The sequence below is a fragment of the Lissotriton vulgaris genome, chromosome 6 (assembly GCF_964263255.1).
Source record: "Lissotriton vulgaris chromosome 6, aLisVul1.2, whole genome shotgun sequence".
NCBI lineage: Eukaryota > Metazoa > Chordata > Amphibia > Caudata > Salamandridae > Lissotriton > Lissotriton vulgaris.
The window spans coordinates 1,862,054,577-1,862,075,618 of NC_141694.1; the positions used below are offsets into that span (position 1 = coordinate 1,862,054,577).

The 21,042-nt window shown below is 45.7% G+C and overlaps 2 protein-coding genes across 2 annotated transcripts in view; both read right to left on the minus strand.

Annotated features, from left to right (window-relative positions):
• Window positions 1–21,042, minus strand: part of LOC147709678 (uncharacterized) — a 349,189-nt gene that overhangs the window by 122,463 nt on the left and 205,684 nt on the right. The gene's annotated exons all lie outside the window — the stretch shown is intronic.
• Window positions 1–21,042, minus strand: part of LOC147709679 (uncharacterized) — a 72,143-nt gene that overhangs the window by 23,017 nt on the left and 28,084 nt on the right. Inside the window, exon 2 of the mRNA XM_086925532.1 lies at window positions 8,643–8,801. Within this exon, the coding sequence (XP_086781658.1) occupies window positions 8,643–8,801 (159 nt within the window). The remainder of the gene's footprint in view (window positions 1–8,642; window positions 8,802–21,042) is intronic.

Consider the following 21,042-nt stretch of genomic DNA (forward strand, 5'->3'; position numbering starts at 1 on the left):
AAAATATGCTGTATCTTCTTTTTTATTTTATTTTATTTTACCTCTCAATCAAATCTCATATTAACTCATTTATAATATTCTATGTATATGCTATTTAATCTCTCTTTATATTTTGATGTTTTATTGCTGTGGTACTCAAAATAGTCTTCTGGAGTATTATGGGATATAGTTCTCCTATTAAAAGGCAGAGAATAATTCAATATATAAGCTTCAAGTTGGCATTACTCTGCTACAAGAAACTCATTTAACTGAAGATGAATCTAAGGAACTTCCATGGAAGTGAGTTGGGAAAATCTGCTTTTCACCTGTTCATATGAAGACACATTGTGTTCTAAACAAAGGAATATAAGTGTAGTTTCTCAGGAACATGATAATAAAGAAAGATGGCTATTTGTTAAATGATACTTGATACAATTCCTGTTTCAATTTCTAATGGTTATGGGCCTTTTGAAAATCTTTTACTTCTAAGTTAATTAGGTATGCTGATGATAACTTAATTTTGGTACAGATAATATTAAAATACTTTATCCATTCCTTGATAGGAATGCTACATTTGAAGGTATTCCAATCTTTTTGCAAAACCATTTATGAAAAGCCCTTACCCAAAACTCCTTTACTAAGGCTTGTAGAATTATCAACCAAACAAAATAGAATATACATTTTATTTTCCAGATCATGGTTCCCAATCTAGGATAGATACACTGACAAAATAATTAATTAATTATGATATTAAGCTTATAGTAATATTAGACCATGCTCCAGTAGTCGTTGAATTAGACTTTTATTTGACAAACCTTTCACACAACCATTTCATACTTTTGCTGAAGATTGTTTTTTAATTTAAATATTGAACCTGGTACTTGTTTCACCTTTTCCTTGACTCCTTTTAAGCAGCTGCCAGAGACTGCATCATGCAATTCATGCGATACAAAAAAGACTAAACTCTGAGAAATCTGAAGTTCTACTCCTAAATAAATATTGTTTTAAACAACCCAGGATTTTTTTGGAGTCCTACTAAAAGAACATATTTAGGGTTTGGGTTTATGAATTCTATTAAAGCTATGATTACATTCAATGTCACAGCATCATTTAACTAATTAGATATTTCAGACTTTCATTTTGAAATGTGCAGGAGGCAAATTGTGATTTAGTAACTTGTTACTGAACTGCAAGCTTGTTGTGTGATTAGGTAATTGGAAGGGGCGTGTTTAGGACGTCTATTCCAAATATTTAAAAAAACACCCCTTGCAAATACCAAATCGCAGTGGAATGTATTGTTATTTTGTTACTGCAAAAACCATTATACTTCACAATTGCAATCATAAGGGGACAGTACCAACATTCAATACTTTCTATGGAAACATAAAACTTTGCATATCAATCATCAATATGCTCCAGGACCACCTAATAGAGGTCCCTATACCCCAGAGCTTGTAAGCAGAAGCCCAAATTCCAGTACAGCTTTAAAATGCACTGGAATTCTCTACCTCGGAAATTGAGAACAGAACCTAACATCCTCCACTTCAGAAAATCTCTGAAAACCCTTCTCTTCCCCTGATCTCTTTGCACAACCTTGACATCCGCCTCCTCTTGATTTACTAGGTCTAGCGCTGGGATGCTCACGGGTTACTACGCGCTCTACAAAAACCTTAAATAAATAATAAAATAAATAAAATGCAGGAAAGCCGCACCCTGGAGGTATGGTGACTTTTGTAGTGGACACTTCTGGGGGGCTGCTCACTATATGCAGCCCTGCACAACGTATTTCCAAAATGTTGGTGGAGTACCATAGGGTAGCAAGATTTCCAAGGAAGTGTCCTCACTTATGTGGCGCTGCTGGCCCTTTGGGTGTGGGGATGTTGGATGAGGTGCTTCAACACCATTTGTCTTTTAACTTTGTTCCACCAGTGCTTTATTTTTCTGGGTATTTTTGGGTGATACGTCTGTACTGTCTGCAAAAGAGGCCTTGCTCTGTGGACAATGCAGATTGTCTCAAATGCATTTTATCACTCCTTGGTGTCATCACATTACTAATCGCATTTTAACAAAAACCCTATCCCAGACAAATCCCCTTGGCTGCTGGCATGGAGTGGCCCACTCTGGAAGCAGGAAGCAATGGGCCAGTTGCATGTTTGTTGGCGGTGCCACTGTCATCCTTGGTGCTCACACAGCTGAAACTGAAATGGTGCTCCTTGCAATTCTAGCACCCCTGGAATTGTTTTTTTAAGCAATATGTCTTTCAACTTAGCTTGCCTGGCCACGCCCAACAGCAGCACAATTTGCTGCTCCTCAGCCTCAAGAAAGTCATGTTCGGTTTACCTCCTAGCCTGCCTGTCTGATGCTCTGTACGTTGGGTATCTGGCAGACTTCCCTGTACATAGAGATGTTTGCCTGTGGGGTTCTGCATTTTCCAAGGGTCTCTTTTAACCCCTTCGAGGCTGATGACGAGCTGGGCTCGTCATGGTGTAGCCTCCTCAAACACTGATGACGAGCCCAGCTCGTCATGAACAATGGGTTTTTTAAAAAGTCAGCATTCCAGAAGAATCAGTGCAGCGCGCATGTGGTTAATGCATGGACCACAAATGATGTTCAGTGTTTTCTCAATCTGGCTGCCCTGGTGTGCATCTAAACGTTAGTCCAGCCAGTGCCTAATATGAGGCACAACTAAGAAATGACCATGCAAACTGCTGCTCCTCCTCTGCTTTGTTGCAGGGAGCCAGTTTCAAGGGGTTCCATTTCTGTGCACACCCACTCCTGCAGGTCAGGTCTGGTGTGGATTGCTGTGCCACCCTTCTCCCATACCAATCACTGTATCACTAACTCCAGATCTTAACACAGACTGCAGCAGTGGCACACTAGAGTGATGCCATGTACAGCATTCCTTTCACGGGCACTAGTGTCTCACCTTCTACTGGCACTAGTGCTTGTTGATGCCATGCTTCAGCTTTTTTAGCACCAGTGCCCCACATGTTTCCCTACTTCAACTTTTCCTGCACTAATTGGTCACCTGCTGATGCTGTACTGCAGCATCCCCTGACAAGCGTTGCACCTTCTGACACCACACTGCAGCATTTCCTGGACCAGTGTCTCACCTGGGACACTTTACTGCAAAACTCCCTGGATTAGAAATGCAGCAGCAGACATCAGGCTGCAGAATTCCCTGCACTAGCACTCACCTGCTGACACCATACCTTAGCACTACCTCAACATGTCGTACCAGCTGACATCATACTGCAACTCTCCCTGCACCTACTGACATCATACTGCAGAGCTTCCTGCACTAGCCTCGTACTTGCTGAGATCATCCTGCAGCATTCCCTGAACTAACCTCGCACCAGCCAACATCATATTACAGAATTCCATCACCAGAGTCGTCCCTTCTAACATCATACTGCAGCATTCCCTGCACCTGGTGACATCATACTGCAGCATTCCCTGCAGCTGGTGACATCATACTGCAGCATTCCCTGCAGCTGGTGACATCATACTGCAGCATTCCCTGCAGCTGGTGACATCATACTGCAGCATTCCCTGCACCTGGTGACATCATACTGCAGCATTCCCTGCACCTGGTGACATCATACTGCAGCATTTCCTGCACTACCGTCTCACTTGATGATGCCGTACTGCATCATCCCCTGCACTAGTCTCGCACTTGCTGAACCATACTTCAGCATTCACTGCACTAGCGTTGCACCTGCTGACATCATACTGCAGCAAACCCTGCACTAGTGTCTCACCGACTGATGTCATACTACAGCATTCCCTGCACTAGCTCTGCTCCAGTTGACACCATATTGCAGCATTTCCTCCATTAATTTCTCCCTTGCTCATGCCATACTTCAGCTTTCCTTGACTAGCACCACACATGAGGCCATCATACTGCAGCATCCCCTGAACTAGTGTTTCACATTCTGATGCCATACCACAACATTCCTTGCACTTGCATCTCACCTGCTGACATCATACTTCAGCATTACTTAACTAGCATCGCACCTGCTGACATCATACTGCACCATTCCCTGGACTAGTGTCTCACCTGCTGATGCCAAACTATAGCGTTCCCTCTACCAGCATCTCACCTGCTGACACCATACTGCAACATTCCCTGAACTAGCATGGCATTTGATGATGCTGTGCTGCAGCATTTCCTGCACTAGCCGTACACCTGCTGATATCATAATTCAGGATTGGTGCACTCGCATCACACTTGCTGACTAAATACTTCAGCATTCCCTGCATTAGCACCTCACCTGCTGAGTACACACTTCTGCCTTCCCTACACTAGCATCTCACCTGCTGACCCCATACTGCAACATTCCCTGAACTAGCATGGCATTGGATGATGCTGTGCTGCAGCATTACCTGCACTAGCCGTACACCTGCTGATACCATAATTCAGGATTGCCTGCACTCGCATCACACTTGCTGACTAAATACTGCAGCATTCCTTGCATTAGCATCTCACCTGCTGACACCAGACTGCAACATTCCCTGAACTAGCATGGCACCGGCTGATGCCGTACTGCAGCATTACCTGCACTAGCGTCTAATCTGCTGATGCCGTACTGCATCATTCCCTGCATTATCTTTGCACCTACTGACATCATACTACAGCATTCCCTGCACAACTGTTCAACCTACTGACATGATAATGCAGCAGTCCCTGCACTAGTGTTGCATCGACTGACATCACAATGCAGCATTCCCTGCATCAGCGGCTCACCTGCTGACGCAATACTGCAGCGTTCCCGGCACTACCATCTCACCTGGTGACATCATACTGAAACATCCATTGCACACACCTGCTGAAATCATGCAACAGCAGTCACTGCACTAGCGTCTCACCTGCTGATGAAGTACTTCAGCATTCCCTATATTATCATTTCACCTGATGACATCATTATGAATCATTGCCTTCACTAATGTCACACCTGCTGACATAATTCTGCTGCATTCACTGCACTAGACTCTTTCCTGCTCACATCATACTACAGCATTCCCTGCACTGGTGTCCCATCTGCTGACATCACCCTGCAGCATCCCTATGCTAGCCTTGCACCTGCTGATATCATACTGCAGAATTCCTTCACTAGTGTTTCACCTGCTGACAGCATACTACAGCCTTCCCTGCGCTAGCATCTCACCTACTGACATAATACGGCAGAAAGTGTTTCACATGCTGACAGCATACTACATCATTCCCTGCACTAGCATCTCACCTACTGACATAATACTGCAGCAGTCCCTGCACTAGCACTAGTCCCTTATATGGTTAATAGGGTGGGTCATCTGGTAATTGGCATAGAGGGAAGATCCTTTGGGGGAGAGCAGGGCCTCACCACTGCATTAAGGCAGGGCAGCACCACTGCATAAAGTAAGGAATGGGATGAATAAAGGGATGAAGGTGCAATTTGCTGAAATGCGCTTACAGGTGTATGTTATTTGCATGTGCTAGCACAGTTAAACCATGCCTATGTGTTTTCCCAACACGTTATGTTAATAATAATGACCTAATGTAATGTACCATGTGGCCAGGCTACAAGAGGGGGAAATGAGCTAGAATCCTTCCTCTGTCATAGCACGGCTTTCCTTGTTGAGGCATGATGGACAAGAGTTGTCCTGGAGGTGGATGAGGAGGATCAGGGGTTGTGCTCTATGGAAAGTCAATGGATGGCAGGGATCATGGCTAAGATTTATTTTCTACCCCACTCGCTGCACCTCTTGCTTCTGGAGTCACCAGCTCGGATAGTTATAGGTTGGAACTGACATTCCTTATCAACAACTCTGAAAATGAATCTGAAATTCATCTAGACACCTCCTAATGTACAACATCCTAATAAGTCCTGCTCTGACTTTGTTTAATTGAAGCCCATTCTAAATACTCCCCAAAGTCATGTCACCAGCTCCCTTTCCACAAACACCAAGAGCCATACCGTTCCACCTTCAATGTTTGACGGCAAATGTAAAGCAAATAAAGTGGCAAGAAGCCACAGCAGGAGAAGCTACTCGCTCACCAACTACAAGAAGGATAAGAAGACAGACTTGAACAAATGCAGACCACCACATTAGGCTAGAGTCACTCCTTTTTACTATAATTCCCTCTACTCCTTCTACTGCTAACTGTGATCCCACCGAAGGCCCAATCTATCACACCAAATCATGATCCCACCCAGGACAAACCATAACACATCACACTCACGACTCACTCTGATGCTTCCCAATGTTCACAATTGTCTAACTCAAATTCCACCCAAGGCTCACCATCGTCTCACTCCGATTCCACCCAAAGCTCATCATCATCTCACTCCGATTCCACCCAAGGCTCACCATCGTCTCACTCCAATTCCACCCAAGGCTCATCATCATCTCACTCCGATTCCAACCAAGGCTCACCATCGTCTCACTCCGATTCCACCCAAGGCTCATCATCATCTCCCTCTGATTCCACCCAAGGCTCACCATCGTCTCACTCCGATTCTACCCAAGGCTCACCATCATCTCACTCCAATTCCACTCAAGGCTCACCATCGTCTCACTCCGATTCCACCCAAGGCTCATCATCGTCTCACTCCGATTCCACCCAAGGCTCACCTTCGTCTCACTCCGATTCCACCCAAGGCTCACCATCATCTTACTCCGATTCCATCCAAGGCTCACCATCATCTCACTCCGCTTCCACCCAAGGCTCACCATCATCTCACTCCGATTCCACTCAAGGCTCACCATCATCTCACTCCGATTCCACCCAAGGCTCACCATCATCTCCCTCCAATTCCACCCAAGGCTCACCATCATCTCACTCCGATTACACCCAAGGTTCATTATCATCTCACTCCGATTCCATCCAAGGCTCACCATCATCTCACTCCGATTACACCCAAGGCTCACCATCATCTCACTCCGATTCCACTCAAGGCTCACCATCACCTCACTCCGATTCCACCCAAGGCTCACCATCATCTCACTCCGATTCCACCCAAGGCTCACCATCATCTAACTCCGATTACACCCAAGGCTCATTATCATCTCACTCCGATTCTATCCAAGGCTCACCATCATCTCACTCCGATTACACCCAAGGCTCATCATCATCTCACTCCGATTCCACCCAAGGCTCACCGTCATCTCACTCCGATGCCACCCAAGGCTCACTATTGTCTCACTCAGATTCCACACAAAGCTCACTATAATCTCACTCCTATTCCACACAAGGCTCACCATTGTCCCACTCTATTTTCACCCAAGACTCACTATCATCCCACTCTCATTCCACCCAAAACTCAACAATGTCTCCCACTGATTCAACTTAAGCATCACCATTGTTTCACTCAGATTCCACTCAAAGCTCACCATCGTCTCACTCCGATTCCACCCAAGGATTACCATCGTCACACTCTGATTCCACTCAAAGCTCACCATCATCTCACTCTGATTCCACCCAAGGCTCACCATCGTCTCACTCCGATTCCACCCAAGGCTCACCATTGTCTCACTCAGATTCCACACAAAGCTCACAATCATCTTACTCCTGTTCCACCCAAGGCTCACCATCGTCTTACTCCGATTTTACCCAATGCTAACCACCGGCTCACTCCGATTCCATCCAAGGCTCACCATCGTCTCACTCCAATTCCACCCAAGGCTCATCATTGTCTCACTCCAATTCCACACAAGGCTCACCATCGTCTCAATCTGATTCCACCCAAGGCTCACCATCATCTCACTCCGATTCCACCCAAGGCTCACCATCACCCCACTCCGCTTCCACCCAAGGCTCACCATCATCTCACTCAGATTCCACTCAAGGCTGACCATCATCTCACTCCGATTCCACCCAAGGCTCACCATCATCTCACTCCGATTCCACCCAAGGCTCACCATCATCTCACTCCGATTCCACCCACGGCTCCTCATCATCTCACTCCGATTCCACCCAAGGCTCACCATCATCTCACTCCGATTCCACCCAAGGCTCATCATCATCTCACTCCGATTCCACCCGAGGCTCACCGTCATCTCACTCCATTTACCCCCAAGACTCACCATTGTCTCACTCAGATTCCACACAAAGCTCACCATAATCTCACTCCTATTCCAAACAAGGCTCACCATCGCCTCACTCTATTTTTGCCCAAGACTCACTATCATCCCACTCTCATTCCACCCAAAATTCAACAGTGTCTCCCACTGATTCAACTCAAGCGTCACCATTGTTTCACTCAGATTCCACCCATATCTCACCATCGTCTCACTCCGATTCCACCTAAGAATTACCATCGTCACACTCTGATTTCACTCAAAGCTCACCATCATCTCACTCCATTTCCACCCAAGAGTCACTATCATTCCACTTTTATTCCACTTAAAGCTCAACAATGTCTCGCACTGATTAAACCCACAGGGCACCATCATCTCCCTCTGATTCTACAAAGGCCTCATCCATTCCACTCCAATCCTATTCAGCCTCACTGTGTGAGATACCACATCATCCTCACTGCATAAATTTGCAGAAGCCAAGTCAGCTCCCTGATTCATGGCTCTGGCTCCCCACCCAGCTCTCTGTTTACACTACTCCTATCAAGCTGTTTCTACACAAATAAAATCACTAAAGGATAAATGACTGGATGTTGGTGACGCACCTAATCTGGACTTCACACATTGGTTACCACAGAATGTCTTGCAGCACTTCTGATCATCAGCACAGCTGGAGTCGCCATGGCAAATTTCATGTGTTGTACCTGGGATACACGCAATTGGAATAGCAAAATGAGGTCGTGGAGGACAGGAACCAGCATGAACTAAAACCAAAGAAATGAGGCAACAATTAAAATCTAGATTTTTACAGATTTGTACAGCAGCTTCTTTCTCTTGCTTCTCCCGGGCTCTTTTCTCTCTGCCTTTCTTGCCCTATTTCTGGCTCATTATTGCTCGTCTCTGCTCCTTCTACTGATTGCCTCTGAGCGTCGTTTCCATCCATCTCTCCTCATCTGCCCATCTTCTCTTTGCACCTCTTTCTTCTGCTCTCTTCCCGCTGCAATTCTTCCATCTAGTTCTTTACAAGCTCTAGCACTTCCCATCCCTTTGTCTCCCTCTGACCTTCTTCTGACTGCCTCTTCTCTCCATCTATGTTCTCCCATCCACATTGTCCTTGTCTTTCCTCCCACTCCTATCTTCGTCTCTTCTATTTCAGTTCCCTTCCTACCTTTTTCGCTTTGTCACCTGGTCACTGACTTTCCTTTATTGTTTTGTTGCTCTGTCTTCTCATTGCTACTCTCCTTAATTTCCCACTTCTCTCTACTTCTCTTCCAACACCCTCTTCTCTTGCTGCAGATCTCTGTGGTCTTCTCTTCTCACTGTCATTCTTTCATTCATCGTTCTTTATGTTTTCCTCTCTCTTTCCATTAATTCCTATTACTGTTAGCGCTAGCCCCGTCTTCTGCTTGACTTTTCTCTAGGCTCCTTCTTTTAAAGCTTTCTTCTCCAGTCTTCTTGTCTTTCTGCCACTTTTCTACACTGCCCTTGCCACACTTTTATTCCATGTCACTCCTTCCCTTGCCATTACTCCTTTGTATTTCCTTATCCACTTTCACTCTATTTTCTTTTCCTTTCCTCCTTTGTCGGATTGTGAGTTCATTTTAGGCTGAACCATTAGCAAACCTAAATTATTACTATTTCTTATTGTGTCGAATAAGGGGCAGATGAATGTTCTACTCCTAGCTCAACCAACAAGCACCTGAACCTGCATGCTGCTTGATAATTACCGCAGCACGCTTGTTGTTGCTTACTGTTTTTAAAACTTTATAACCTATCATTTAATTGCGCCGTATACCTGTGCTAGTCTTTTAACTTGATCGCGCTGCATACCTGCGCTTGCTGTAATTTACAGGACTGTCTGGGGCAACATTAGAGCAGTAGTTCTCACCTGCACAATAATTGTTGGGCTCACCCTGCACTTGGCAGGACTCAGGATAGTTAGGCACCGACATCCATCGCTTCGCAGCGTTTTAGGCCGCCATCTTGGGAGAGGGCGTCTGGGGCTGCCGATGTACGAGCGCCATCTTTGTTGGGGGACTAGTTGTTTCCCTTGCACGACTCCCACGCCTGGAAGTGCTCGCAGGAGCCTATTTAAACATCGGAACCGGACGCTGACAGGTAGACTTGCTTACCGCAGCACGCTTGTTGTAGCTTACTGTTTTTAAAACTTTATAACCTATCATTTAATTGCGCCGTATACCTGCGCTAGACTTTTAACTTGATCGCGCTGCATACCTGCGCTTGCTGTAATTTACAGGACTGTCTGGGGCAACATTAGAGCAGTAGTTCTCACCTGCACAATAATTGTTGGGCTCACCCTTCACTTGGCAGGACTCAGGATAGTTAGGCACCGACATCCATCGCTTCGCGGCATTTTAGGCCGCCATCTTGGGAGAGGGCATCTGGGGCTGCCGATTTACGGGCGCCATCTTTGTTGGGGGACTAGTTGTTTCCCTTGCATGGCTCCCACACCTACCGCTATTTAAAATGGATAGTCAATCAGCGCGCAGCGGGTGCGCGCCGGAGGTGCGCCAGAGGTAAGCCCGTTTGCGCCCGTTCGCGCTCAGGACGCGCCAAGAGCTGGAAATGCTTCTTCTCTGCGCCGAGCTGCCCCCATTTATTCCCGATACGATGCTTCAAGACTAAACTCTAGCACTACTCCCAGCCTCCAGCCATTCACCATCAACAGACAGCAAGATCTGTCTTGTGGATTGCTAAATGTGAGATCTCTTAGTAAGCATTCAGAAGAAATTGCGCTACTCATTGAGTTTCATGAGTTAGACGTACTTTTCATGACAGAGACTTGGACTAATGCTAATAGTGCGGTGGAATTGGGGCTAGCATGCCCTCCTGGCTACAAAATCAGACACAACCCCCGGGTGGGGGCTAGAGGAGGTTTTTCAGATTTTCAGGGAGACAATAGATCTCTCCCAGCTTGACATTAAGGCAATTCCAGGTTATGAATTATTAGGCTACTCAGGATTGGCTCTTGATTGGTTGGTATCCGATCTTGACAACAGACACCAGATGGTGGCCCTGCCACCTTTCAAATCCAACACCAGAAGGGTTGGGCAGGGCGTTCCCCAAGGATCGGCCATCAGTCCGATCCTATTCAACCTCTACCTCTGTCCCCTGATCAAGTTGATAAAATCTTTCGGTATAGCTGTCACCAATTACGCTGATGACACCCAACTTGTCTTCTCGTTTGAGGGCAAGGAGGCTGTGTCACAGGAGACCTTCCACCGCTGTATGTCCATCACTGCAGAATGGTTGAGCCAAAACTCCCTACAATTCAACAGTTCCAAAACAGAGGTGCTACACTGTTCAACGGATCGCATCCCTAGGCCTCTTCCATTGAATTTTTGGCCTCAGTCCTTTCAGGGTACCAGCTTGCCAGCCGAATCAGTTCGTAACCTGGGGGTGATGTTCGACCCCAGCCTGCAGTTAGACGTGTCGGTAAACAAAACGGTGGCCATTTGTATGACACTGTTGCGGTTGCTGCAGAAGATATTACCCTTGCTCCCTGTACAGACCAGGCCAGAGGTAGTGCGGAGTATCATCTTAAGTAGGCTCGACTACTGTAACTCACTACTTCTGGGGGCACCTACGACCCTGGTGGGAAAACTGCAACGTGTACAGAACTTTGCCCCCAAACTGGCCCTCTCGCGTCGACGTTCTGATTCATCTACCAAAGCACTCAGGGATCTTCACTGGCTGCCAATCCCTCAGCGGATTGATTTCAAAGCCCTCTGCCTGGTATATAAGGCCCTTCATGGACAGGGCCCTTCTTCTTTGCAGTACTTGTTCTCCTGGTATGTACCGTCCAGATCTCTCTGCTCGGCTTCAGCTTGTCAGGTGGTAGTTCCCAGGATTCTGAGGACCCAGATGGGTGGTCGATCTTTTAGGTTCACCGCAGCGATAATGTGGAACTCCTTACCACTATGCTTACGAAGCATGGGAGATCTTACTTCTTTTAAAAAAAACATGAAAACGTATCTTTTTCCAAGAACCATGTTAGATGTGCAGCTGCTTAAACATCGTGTATGTATCATCCAAGTCTAAGCGCCAGGATACCCGTCGGGTGACAGTCATTGCGCTATACAAATATACCAATACATACATACATACATGAGATTGAAGAAATACGAGAACAACAGATAACAGGTGCCGTCTGACCTCCAGACCAGAGAACATCTACACCTTCCAAGGCAATGCTGGTAATAGAAGCCTTACTGTCAGTGCCTGGCCTGGATGACATCAATAAAAGTGGTATTGTCAGTGCCTGGCCTGGATGGCATTGATAGGAGTGGCACTGCCAATGCCTGGCCTGGGTGGCATCAATAGAAGTGGAGCTGTTGGTGCCTGGCCGGCATTGATAGAAGTGGCGCTGTCAGTGCCTAGAGTAGATGGCATTACCAGAATTTGCACTGTGAATGATTGGCCTGGGTGGCCTCAGTAGAAGTGGCACTGTCAGTGTCTGGCCTGAATGGGATCGATAGAAGTGGCGCTGTCAGTGCCTGGCCTGGATGGCATCAATAGAAGTGGCGCTGTCAGTGCCTGGACTGGATGTCATCAATAGAAATGGTGCTGTCAGTACCTGGCCTGGATGGCATCAATAGAAATGGTGCTGTCAGTGCCTGGACTGGATGGCATCAATAGAGGTGGTGCTGTCAGTGCCTGGCCTGGATGGCATCCATCGAAATGGTGCTGTCAGTACCTGGCCTGGATGGCCTCAGTAGAAGTGGCGCTGTCAGTGCCTGGAGTGGAAGGCATTGATAGAAGTGGCGCTGTCAGTGCCTGGAGTGGATGGCATCAATAGAAGTGGAGCTGTCAGGCCTGGCCCTAATCTTTAAAGATGAACTTGACATCTCACTTGTTCAGCTCCAAGACCCCACATCTTTTGAATACCTTTGCGCCGACCTCACACGTCCTGGCTTCCCCAAAACTCAGCTACACACTATTTACCACCCCCCGGGAAATTGCCTCCCCTTTACGGAAGAGATGACTGAGCTTATCATTCAAGCATCTCTCTCCCATTCCAAAAATCTTTTCCTCAGAGATTACAACATTCACTGGAACAAAACTGATGACCCTGCTGTTACCCTATTTAATGAAGCCCTAAACATCACTGACTTGACCCAACTTTGCCATGCTCCGAATCATTCTAAAGGTGCCACCCTTGATCCGATTTTGACGAGCAAGGATCTGGCCTCTCACTCCGATATACTCCCTGTAGACTGGTCTGATCACCACCTTATCCCCTTCACCCTGAATAGTCCTACTACACGCCCCTCCACTGTAATCACTTTACCTATGAAACCTACTCGCAGCCTTCACCTCATTCCACCTGGCGAAATGGAATCTACAATCAAAACTCACTTACTTCTCCCCCCCCCTCCCTTAACACTAACGACCTTACTGACCATTACAATAATTCCATTTATGAAGCCCTCGACCTAATTGCCCCAATCAAACTTCAAAAACAAAAACACATCCCTCCCAAGTCCTGGTTCAATGACCTCTGACAATCTGAACGTGCCCGGAGGAGCCAAAGCTCCTCTGATAACCTGGCTCTCCTGAGAACTACTAGAGCCCAATACAAAAAACATAAGCCATATTGAACGAAGTAAGAATATACAACACATATCTTCAACGAAAAGGACTCCTTTCTTCAGTCGCAACTTGACCAGGTTAGAAACCGCCCCAGAGAACTCTTTAATATCGTTAAAAACAAACTACCTCCGGCCCTCCAAACTTAGCAGCCTCTGTGGATAGATGAGAAGAAATCGCCAGCTTCTTTATGAATAAAATGAACAACATCGAACTATACTTCTCTTCCCCCCTCTCTCTCGCCAACGCCCCCTAACCAATACATCCTTCCTAACATTCCTAACTCACTTTCACCCTCCTCTCCTCCCCTCCACCACATCTTGACCCCTCTCAACCCATCCCTGCCCTCCCCCATCTCGATTCATCTCGGTCAGGGCTCCTTTTGAAATACAAGGCTGCATGGAGTGAATTTAGTCCAATTTCTGAAACCACTATCATTAACATTATTTCTAAACTCAAACCATCCTCACCCTCCAAAGACCCTCTTCCCTCCCATTTAGTTCTCAAGATCTTAAATTGATCATAGCCCCTTCAGCTAGGGCAAATCTCCCCCATTCTTAAAAACCCCTCTGCTGACCCTAATGACCTTACCAATCTGCGCCCTATCTCTAACCTTCCCTTCCTCTCTAAAGCACTTGAAAAATGTGTCCTATCCCAATTAGATAACCATATCAGCTCCTTCAATCTCCTCGACATTTTCCAATCTGGCTTTAGAAAGGGATGCAGTACCGAAACTGCTATGCTCAATATTACTGACGACATTCATCGCTCTCTAGACAAAGGTGAATCCTCTCTACTAATCCTCCTTGATCTCTCAGCTGCATTTGATACTGTCCACCATCCCACCCTTCTTAATACCCTCAAAGATCGCTTTGGAATTGAAGGCACTGTACTTAAATGGTTCTCCTCGTTCCTTCAAAATAGATCTCAACTAATTAAGCTTGGTCACTGCCTCTCCAAACTTCAACCTACCTCACTCGTTGTCCCACAAGGATCGATCCTTTCCCCTACCCTATTCAATCTTTTCATGGAACCACTCACCCTCATTCTCAAACAAGCCAAAATCAGTAATCACCTCTATGCCGATGATACTCAACTTTACTACAAGATTAAATCCCACTTAATTGCACCCTCTCTACCTCTAATTCTGTCAAATCACTAGGCATCAGCATCGACCAAAACCTTAATCTCACCCGCAACATTAAAAATGCAGCCAAACGTGCTCTTTTTACCCTTCACCACCTCAAAAAAATTAAACCTTTTATTCCAGCTGATGACTTCAAAATCGTTGTACAATCACTTGTCCTTTCCAAGATTGACTATGGCAATGCCACTCTTGCTGGAACCCCTAAAGTCCACCTTGCGCCGATCAAATCTGTTCTCAACCTTGCCACCAGACTCATTTCTGATTGTAAGAAATTTGACCATATCTCATCTGTCATAACCTAAACTGGCTTCCAATTGAAGGATGATCCACATATAAGATTGCTTGTTTCACGCACAAAGCCCTTCACCAAAACACCCCTTCTTACATTTCAAGCAAACTTCAAAAAGCAGGATGCTCTAGGTCCCTGAGGAGCACTAACTCCCTTACGCAGATCCCTCCTAAACTAAAACGTAAAAAGACCCAATCTCGTGCATTCTCTGGTACTCCTCGGACAATTTGGAATTCTCTCCCCAAAGACCTTCACTGCAACCCCTCTTACCCTCTCTTCAAAAAAGACTCAAAGTACTTCTCCTCAACAAGCACTGGGTTTCCTAATGTTTTTGACTCTGACCCCGCTTATTACCGCCCCACTGTCATTCACTTTTTACCCACCCCCTCTCCCTCCTTCCATTCTCTCACTCCCCTTCTCTACACCCCCTTCTCTCCCTAATGTCAACTCTCTTTTATCCCTCTTATTATCCCCTTGTTTCTCTGCCCCCTCTAACATTTAATTCAATGTTTTACCTTTGTGAATTTTTCTGCACATTGTAAATTGTTTATTATTTCTTAATACGTCTACCTACCGGCTAAAGCGCTCTGATACTCTTAGGTCCAGCAGCACTATATAAAATCTCCTAAATAATAGAAGTGGCGCTGTCACTCTCTGTCTTGGCTGGCAGAGATAGGAGTGGCACTGCTAATGCCTGGCCTGGGTGGCATCAATAGAAGTGGTGATGTCAGTGTCTGGAATGTATGGCATGGATGGCAGTAAAAAGGACACCATACACGTAGTCTATGATGTAGAGTTCTGCAGAGCACAGTGTGGCGCTGACCCAAGTGCACCTTCAGTACCGGTGGGTAGCCAAGACAGGTACTTATAGCCACTGGTGCATCCATAATGTCCAAGGAGCAAGTTTGCCTTTTACACTTTGCCCATTGGTTAAACTCACCAACTTTGGTGTATTTGTCTTCCACAACCCCACGTGTGGTGCAGATAAATGGTCTATGCACTTTACGTAACTCAGGCTGAGTGTAAAAGCCTCCTTCGCTGCAGAGCTGCAGGGCTCCCGCCTCCAGAGCAGCTGGTCAACAGAATACACCAGCGGAGAACTGACGAAAGAGTCTGACCCCGCCATCTTGGCTCTGAAAGACATATCTATAACCCTCCTCCACTTCAGCAGAACTATCTACCCTATGGAGCTTTCACCCTATGGCACTGCGTGACCCAGCTCCACAGGGTCGTGAGTGTGGATACTGACTTTTCACTTGGCCCTAAAGTCGAATCCAAACTAAGTCCTTGACGAATCCAACATCAACACAGAAGTAGAGGGGCCGCCCATTGGTGAGAGCTCATTTCACTGAATGTCCCTGCCAGGCCCCCTTCTCACACGGTTATGTCGGAGTAATGCATCAGTGAACTGCACAGAATGCAGAAATGTAATAGTAAAACAAACTAGTACAAAGACTGAAAAGAACAAATGGCATGCAATGCAGTGATTAACTTGTGACACTCATGTCATCTTTGTTAGCGTGGGTCCAGCAACTTTCATGATTTCAGCCCCAAGAACATATGGAAACATCTGAGCTTCTTTCTGTGTGCACGAATGATCTCTTGTGAGCTGACCAGATTAGGAAGTGACGCAGACTAGAAGCATTCAAATCACTGGGCTTATTTCCAAGAGGCCTGCACTGTCGCAGCGTCACTTTTTTTGATGCTCTGGTGGTGCAAGCCTCTCAATCATATCTATGAGGCCATGCAAAGCCAAGTCTTTGCACTGCCTTGCCTTACTCCATGGGGCTTATTGACAAGCCCCTTGCACCGCCGGTACATCACTTTTTCCCATATTAAAAGTGATACTCCTCCAACACAAGGAGCTTGCAAATAATCCCCATAGAGAAAGGCAAGGTGGGCCAGACCTTAACTCTATGTCAAGGAGGCGTCCCATGGGTGTTGCAGTGAGTGTTCACATGCACCACACATGGATTTTGATGCTACCACCATGGTGCAAGGGTGCCTGCATTGCAGGGATGATTGTGTTGGCGCAGGAAGGCACACCATCCTGCACAAAAACATAATTATTGGTGTTTTGCTCCTTCTATGTGTGTTGCAGAATGCAGCACACACGGAAAGGGCAAAAACAAGGAGAAATAACACTATTTCTCCTCGTTGAAGCACTCTAATGACTCCATTATGGCTGCTGCCTCAAATTTACAGATCTTTGTAAATCTGGGGTAGTGTCAAAAAGCAATGTGTGTTGTGTGGCTATGTCTACAGCAACACATGTTGCACTCCCGTTGCCACAGAAAACTGCAGTGAGGTGGCCCACATTTACAAGGCAGCGTTAAGCTACGCAAGTGGCTTAGAGCCGCTCTGGTGGTGCAATGCACATGTAAATATGCCATAAACTTGTGCACTGGCTGGAAGGAGAAGAATGCATCATAAATATAGTGCATTTGTACCCTTTCAAATTGGCATAGGGCAGCACAGCAAAAAGACTTGCAGCACTGCCATATGCCAATTTTATGTAAATGAGGCCCCTCAAGTCTCAGATAGGAACATCTGAAAGGGGCTCATCTTCGCATTTACTTTGAGTATTTGTGGGAAAATATGCAGCCACACTATATGCACATATCTGACAGAAAAGCACTATTTGCTTGCCATATTTGCTCAAAAAAATTTGCCTCAGGCCAACGGAAATGCTTATTTTCACTTGTGTTAAATATTTTCACTATAAAGTCAGTAAAATTTCTTTTGCAAAACCCTGCTGCCTGCCTGCACTAGCAGCGTGTGTTCTCCCTCTGGTATGAAAGCAATGCAACTGCTGGCATTAAATAATCCTTGCAAATAGGGACAACTATGTTATTCGATGTTTGCATCCATGGGGTTATATCGGGCTTCACCAGTTAAAACCATAAACCTGAAATCCTACCTATAAAAAAGATTTTAAATTAGCCATAGCTTCTATAAAAAATAACTTTAATGAGTTTCGTTATATGTAGCAGACTGTGCTTAATTTGCAAAATAGTGCATGCCGGTGCCAAAGCTTTGCTCAGAAGCTCGCCAATCCTAAGGCTGCATGATCCTGATGTCACCTAATGCCTCTTTAATCCACAATTAGACACCCCCTCTCCTTTTGTCTCTCTCTCTTGCATGTTCCTGCTGCATCCCTTTGTGATGGGTTTTACATCTTTTTATTTTTCCTCCTTTACCCTTCTTTTGTTTTTCCAGCTCTTGCTCTTGGTCAATGTCTGATGAGGAGAAATAAGTGCTGGTCCCCAGAAATGAGTGCCGGTGGGCCCCACCTGCAACCACCGGCTTAAAGGCTTAAATTAACCTCTAGTATCAGTAGATATAACTAGGAAGTTACCCTACAATTTTTAACCACATAATAACCCAAGTAACTACCTTATAATGAAGGTTCAGATTATGATTATCCCAAACTTCTGATAAAAAATGTACTATAATGTGTACCAGTAGAATTAATGAGGAAGTTCCTCATAGTTCGCCAACACCAGGGATCATGATTCCGATACATATCCGTACTCAGCAACGTGCAACCACTAAAAAACCCAGGTAACCACCTTATAATGAAGAATCAGGGTATCCATAACTATTGGTAAAAAACGGTACTATAATGAGTACCAATATATAACTAGGAAGTTTCCCACATCGCTTTTACACCAATGCATGATCTACACAGCAACATTCAACCGCTAAATAACCCAAGTAACCACCATATAATGAAGAATCAGATTATCCATAGCTACTGGTAAAAATGAATTATAATGAGTACCGGTAGATATAACTAGGCGGTTTTCCACATCTCCCCTATGCCAGGGGTCCAATACATGGTCTACACAGCAACATTCACCAACTAAATTACCCAAGTAACTACCATATAATGAAGAATCAGATTTTCCATAACTACTGGTAAAAATGATCTATAATGAGTACTAGTAGATCTAACTATCTCATTGGAGTAGTTCATGTACATATACATGAAGTACATATCCACTTAAACAGAGGGATCAAGAAATGTATACGCAACTCCCTTGTGAACATTTTCTGTGAGCCTTCTTTAATGTCTACTATTCTGTTCCTTAAGAAAAAAGAACTGATTGACAACAACCACAACATGACATTGCTACCCCACAAAAACTAATATGAATTACCATGGAAAATCAAACATTAGCATCATCAATGTGATCACAATCCTCTCAGAATGCTCTATGGTCCCTTGAGGTAAGAAAAGGCCAGTATCTCTCCTCAAGGATCGCCTGGCTGGACAGCATGGCCTAACATTCCGCTTAGCATAAGAGGCAATGTGTAATGATTTGTGCAACACTTAGACAGTAAAACAGTAAAATCACCACACAAAAAGATACTACACCAATTTAGAAAAATATAACTTAATTTAATAAATAAAATAAAAACAAAACAGCAAAATTCCAATGTGTAGAAGTCCAGATAGGAATTTTTAAAGATTAAATGCAAAAATAGTGCCTTGCAGCAAGAAGCGCCTAAATACTTAATTGAACACGGCGGACCGGGACGCATTCAAGAGTTCAGGCCGACCACGATGGAGCATGGGCACGATACAGGAACCCACTTAGGTCCGCGAAACAAACGTACCTTGAACCTTGGATTGCATCGATAAGGATGCAGGATGCAGCCGAGCGATGCTTCGGTGATCCCCACGGAGTGGGTGTGATGCGCCTGATTTCTCCACACAGTGGCAGTGATGCAACGGTTCCGTGAGTGATGCACTGGTTATGAGGTGCACCGGTTCTGAAGGCCATGAGTCTGGATTCTCTACACTGTAGAGGTGATGCGTTGATCTACTCCACCCAGTGGCTGCGATGCTTTGGTTCTGAAGCGCCAGTCCGGTTCCAGGATCTACAGCATTGTGACAATTCTGCTTTCATAGAGGAAGATGTGTAGCTGCTCTGGAGCAAGCTCCAAGTCTACGTCCATAGGTCCAGGACTGGGGTTCCACCAAATTTCAGGACAGACTAAAATGCAGTAGAGTCCAAGGGTTGGCAAGCATTCTGTGTCCCTGAGACTTAGAAAACAGGAGGCAAATCAGAAAACCCTAAGAGTCACTCTGAGTTCAAGTGATGCAGGTCCAGTCCTTCTCACCCAGGCAAGAGAGAACAGCAGGCAGGAGGGCTACTCAACAAGGCAGGATTTCAGCAAACAGCAGTTCAAGCAGAGTGGCAGTCCTTCAGCAGCAGCAGTTCTTCTTCTCCATTGCAGAGTGGCCACAGTTCCAGAAGTAAACTGAAGCTATAGTGTCAGAGGTCCAGTACTTATACCCAGTTTTTTTCTTTTGAAATGGGGAGGACTTTAAGGATAGCTTTGAAATGCACAGAGGTCCACCTTTCCTGCCATGGCTCGCAATTCAATACAAGGGGGTATTCAGAACTTTGTGTGTGGGCAGTGCTTTGCGTATTCAGATGTAAGTGTGAGGCTGCCCCCAGCTCCTCCCTCCCAACCTCCCAGGAAGATCTAACAGTAACACCTAAGAGCCCTTTGTGTGTGGATGTATAGAGGGAATACACAAAGCCTAGCTGCCACCCAACTCGGACTGAACAGAGACAGGCAGCAGGCACCAAATACTGAATTTATCAACTGGCAACTTTCCAAAAGCTGCAATTTCTAAATCTGTAGGCTTGTAACTTCCATGTAGGTCAGAGGGAGATTTTTTGCTTTGATGTTTCTGTACAGGGGGCAGGGATCCTGCCCCTTTTGTTTTGGAGAGGTACTACCTCAAATCTGACCCTTCAGGCCACTCTTGGCAGCAGTCCGTCCCATTTCCCCTGACACTGGGGGCAACAAATTCCCCAGAATGCAGTCCATGGGCAGCTGGGGACTAACTATGACCCTCCCCTGGGTCACCACCCCACCCCATTCCAGGGATATCAGGGCGATAGGGCAGAAGACGTCCTGCCCATGGGCCTGAGTATCC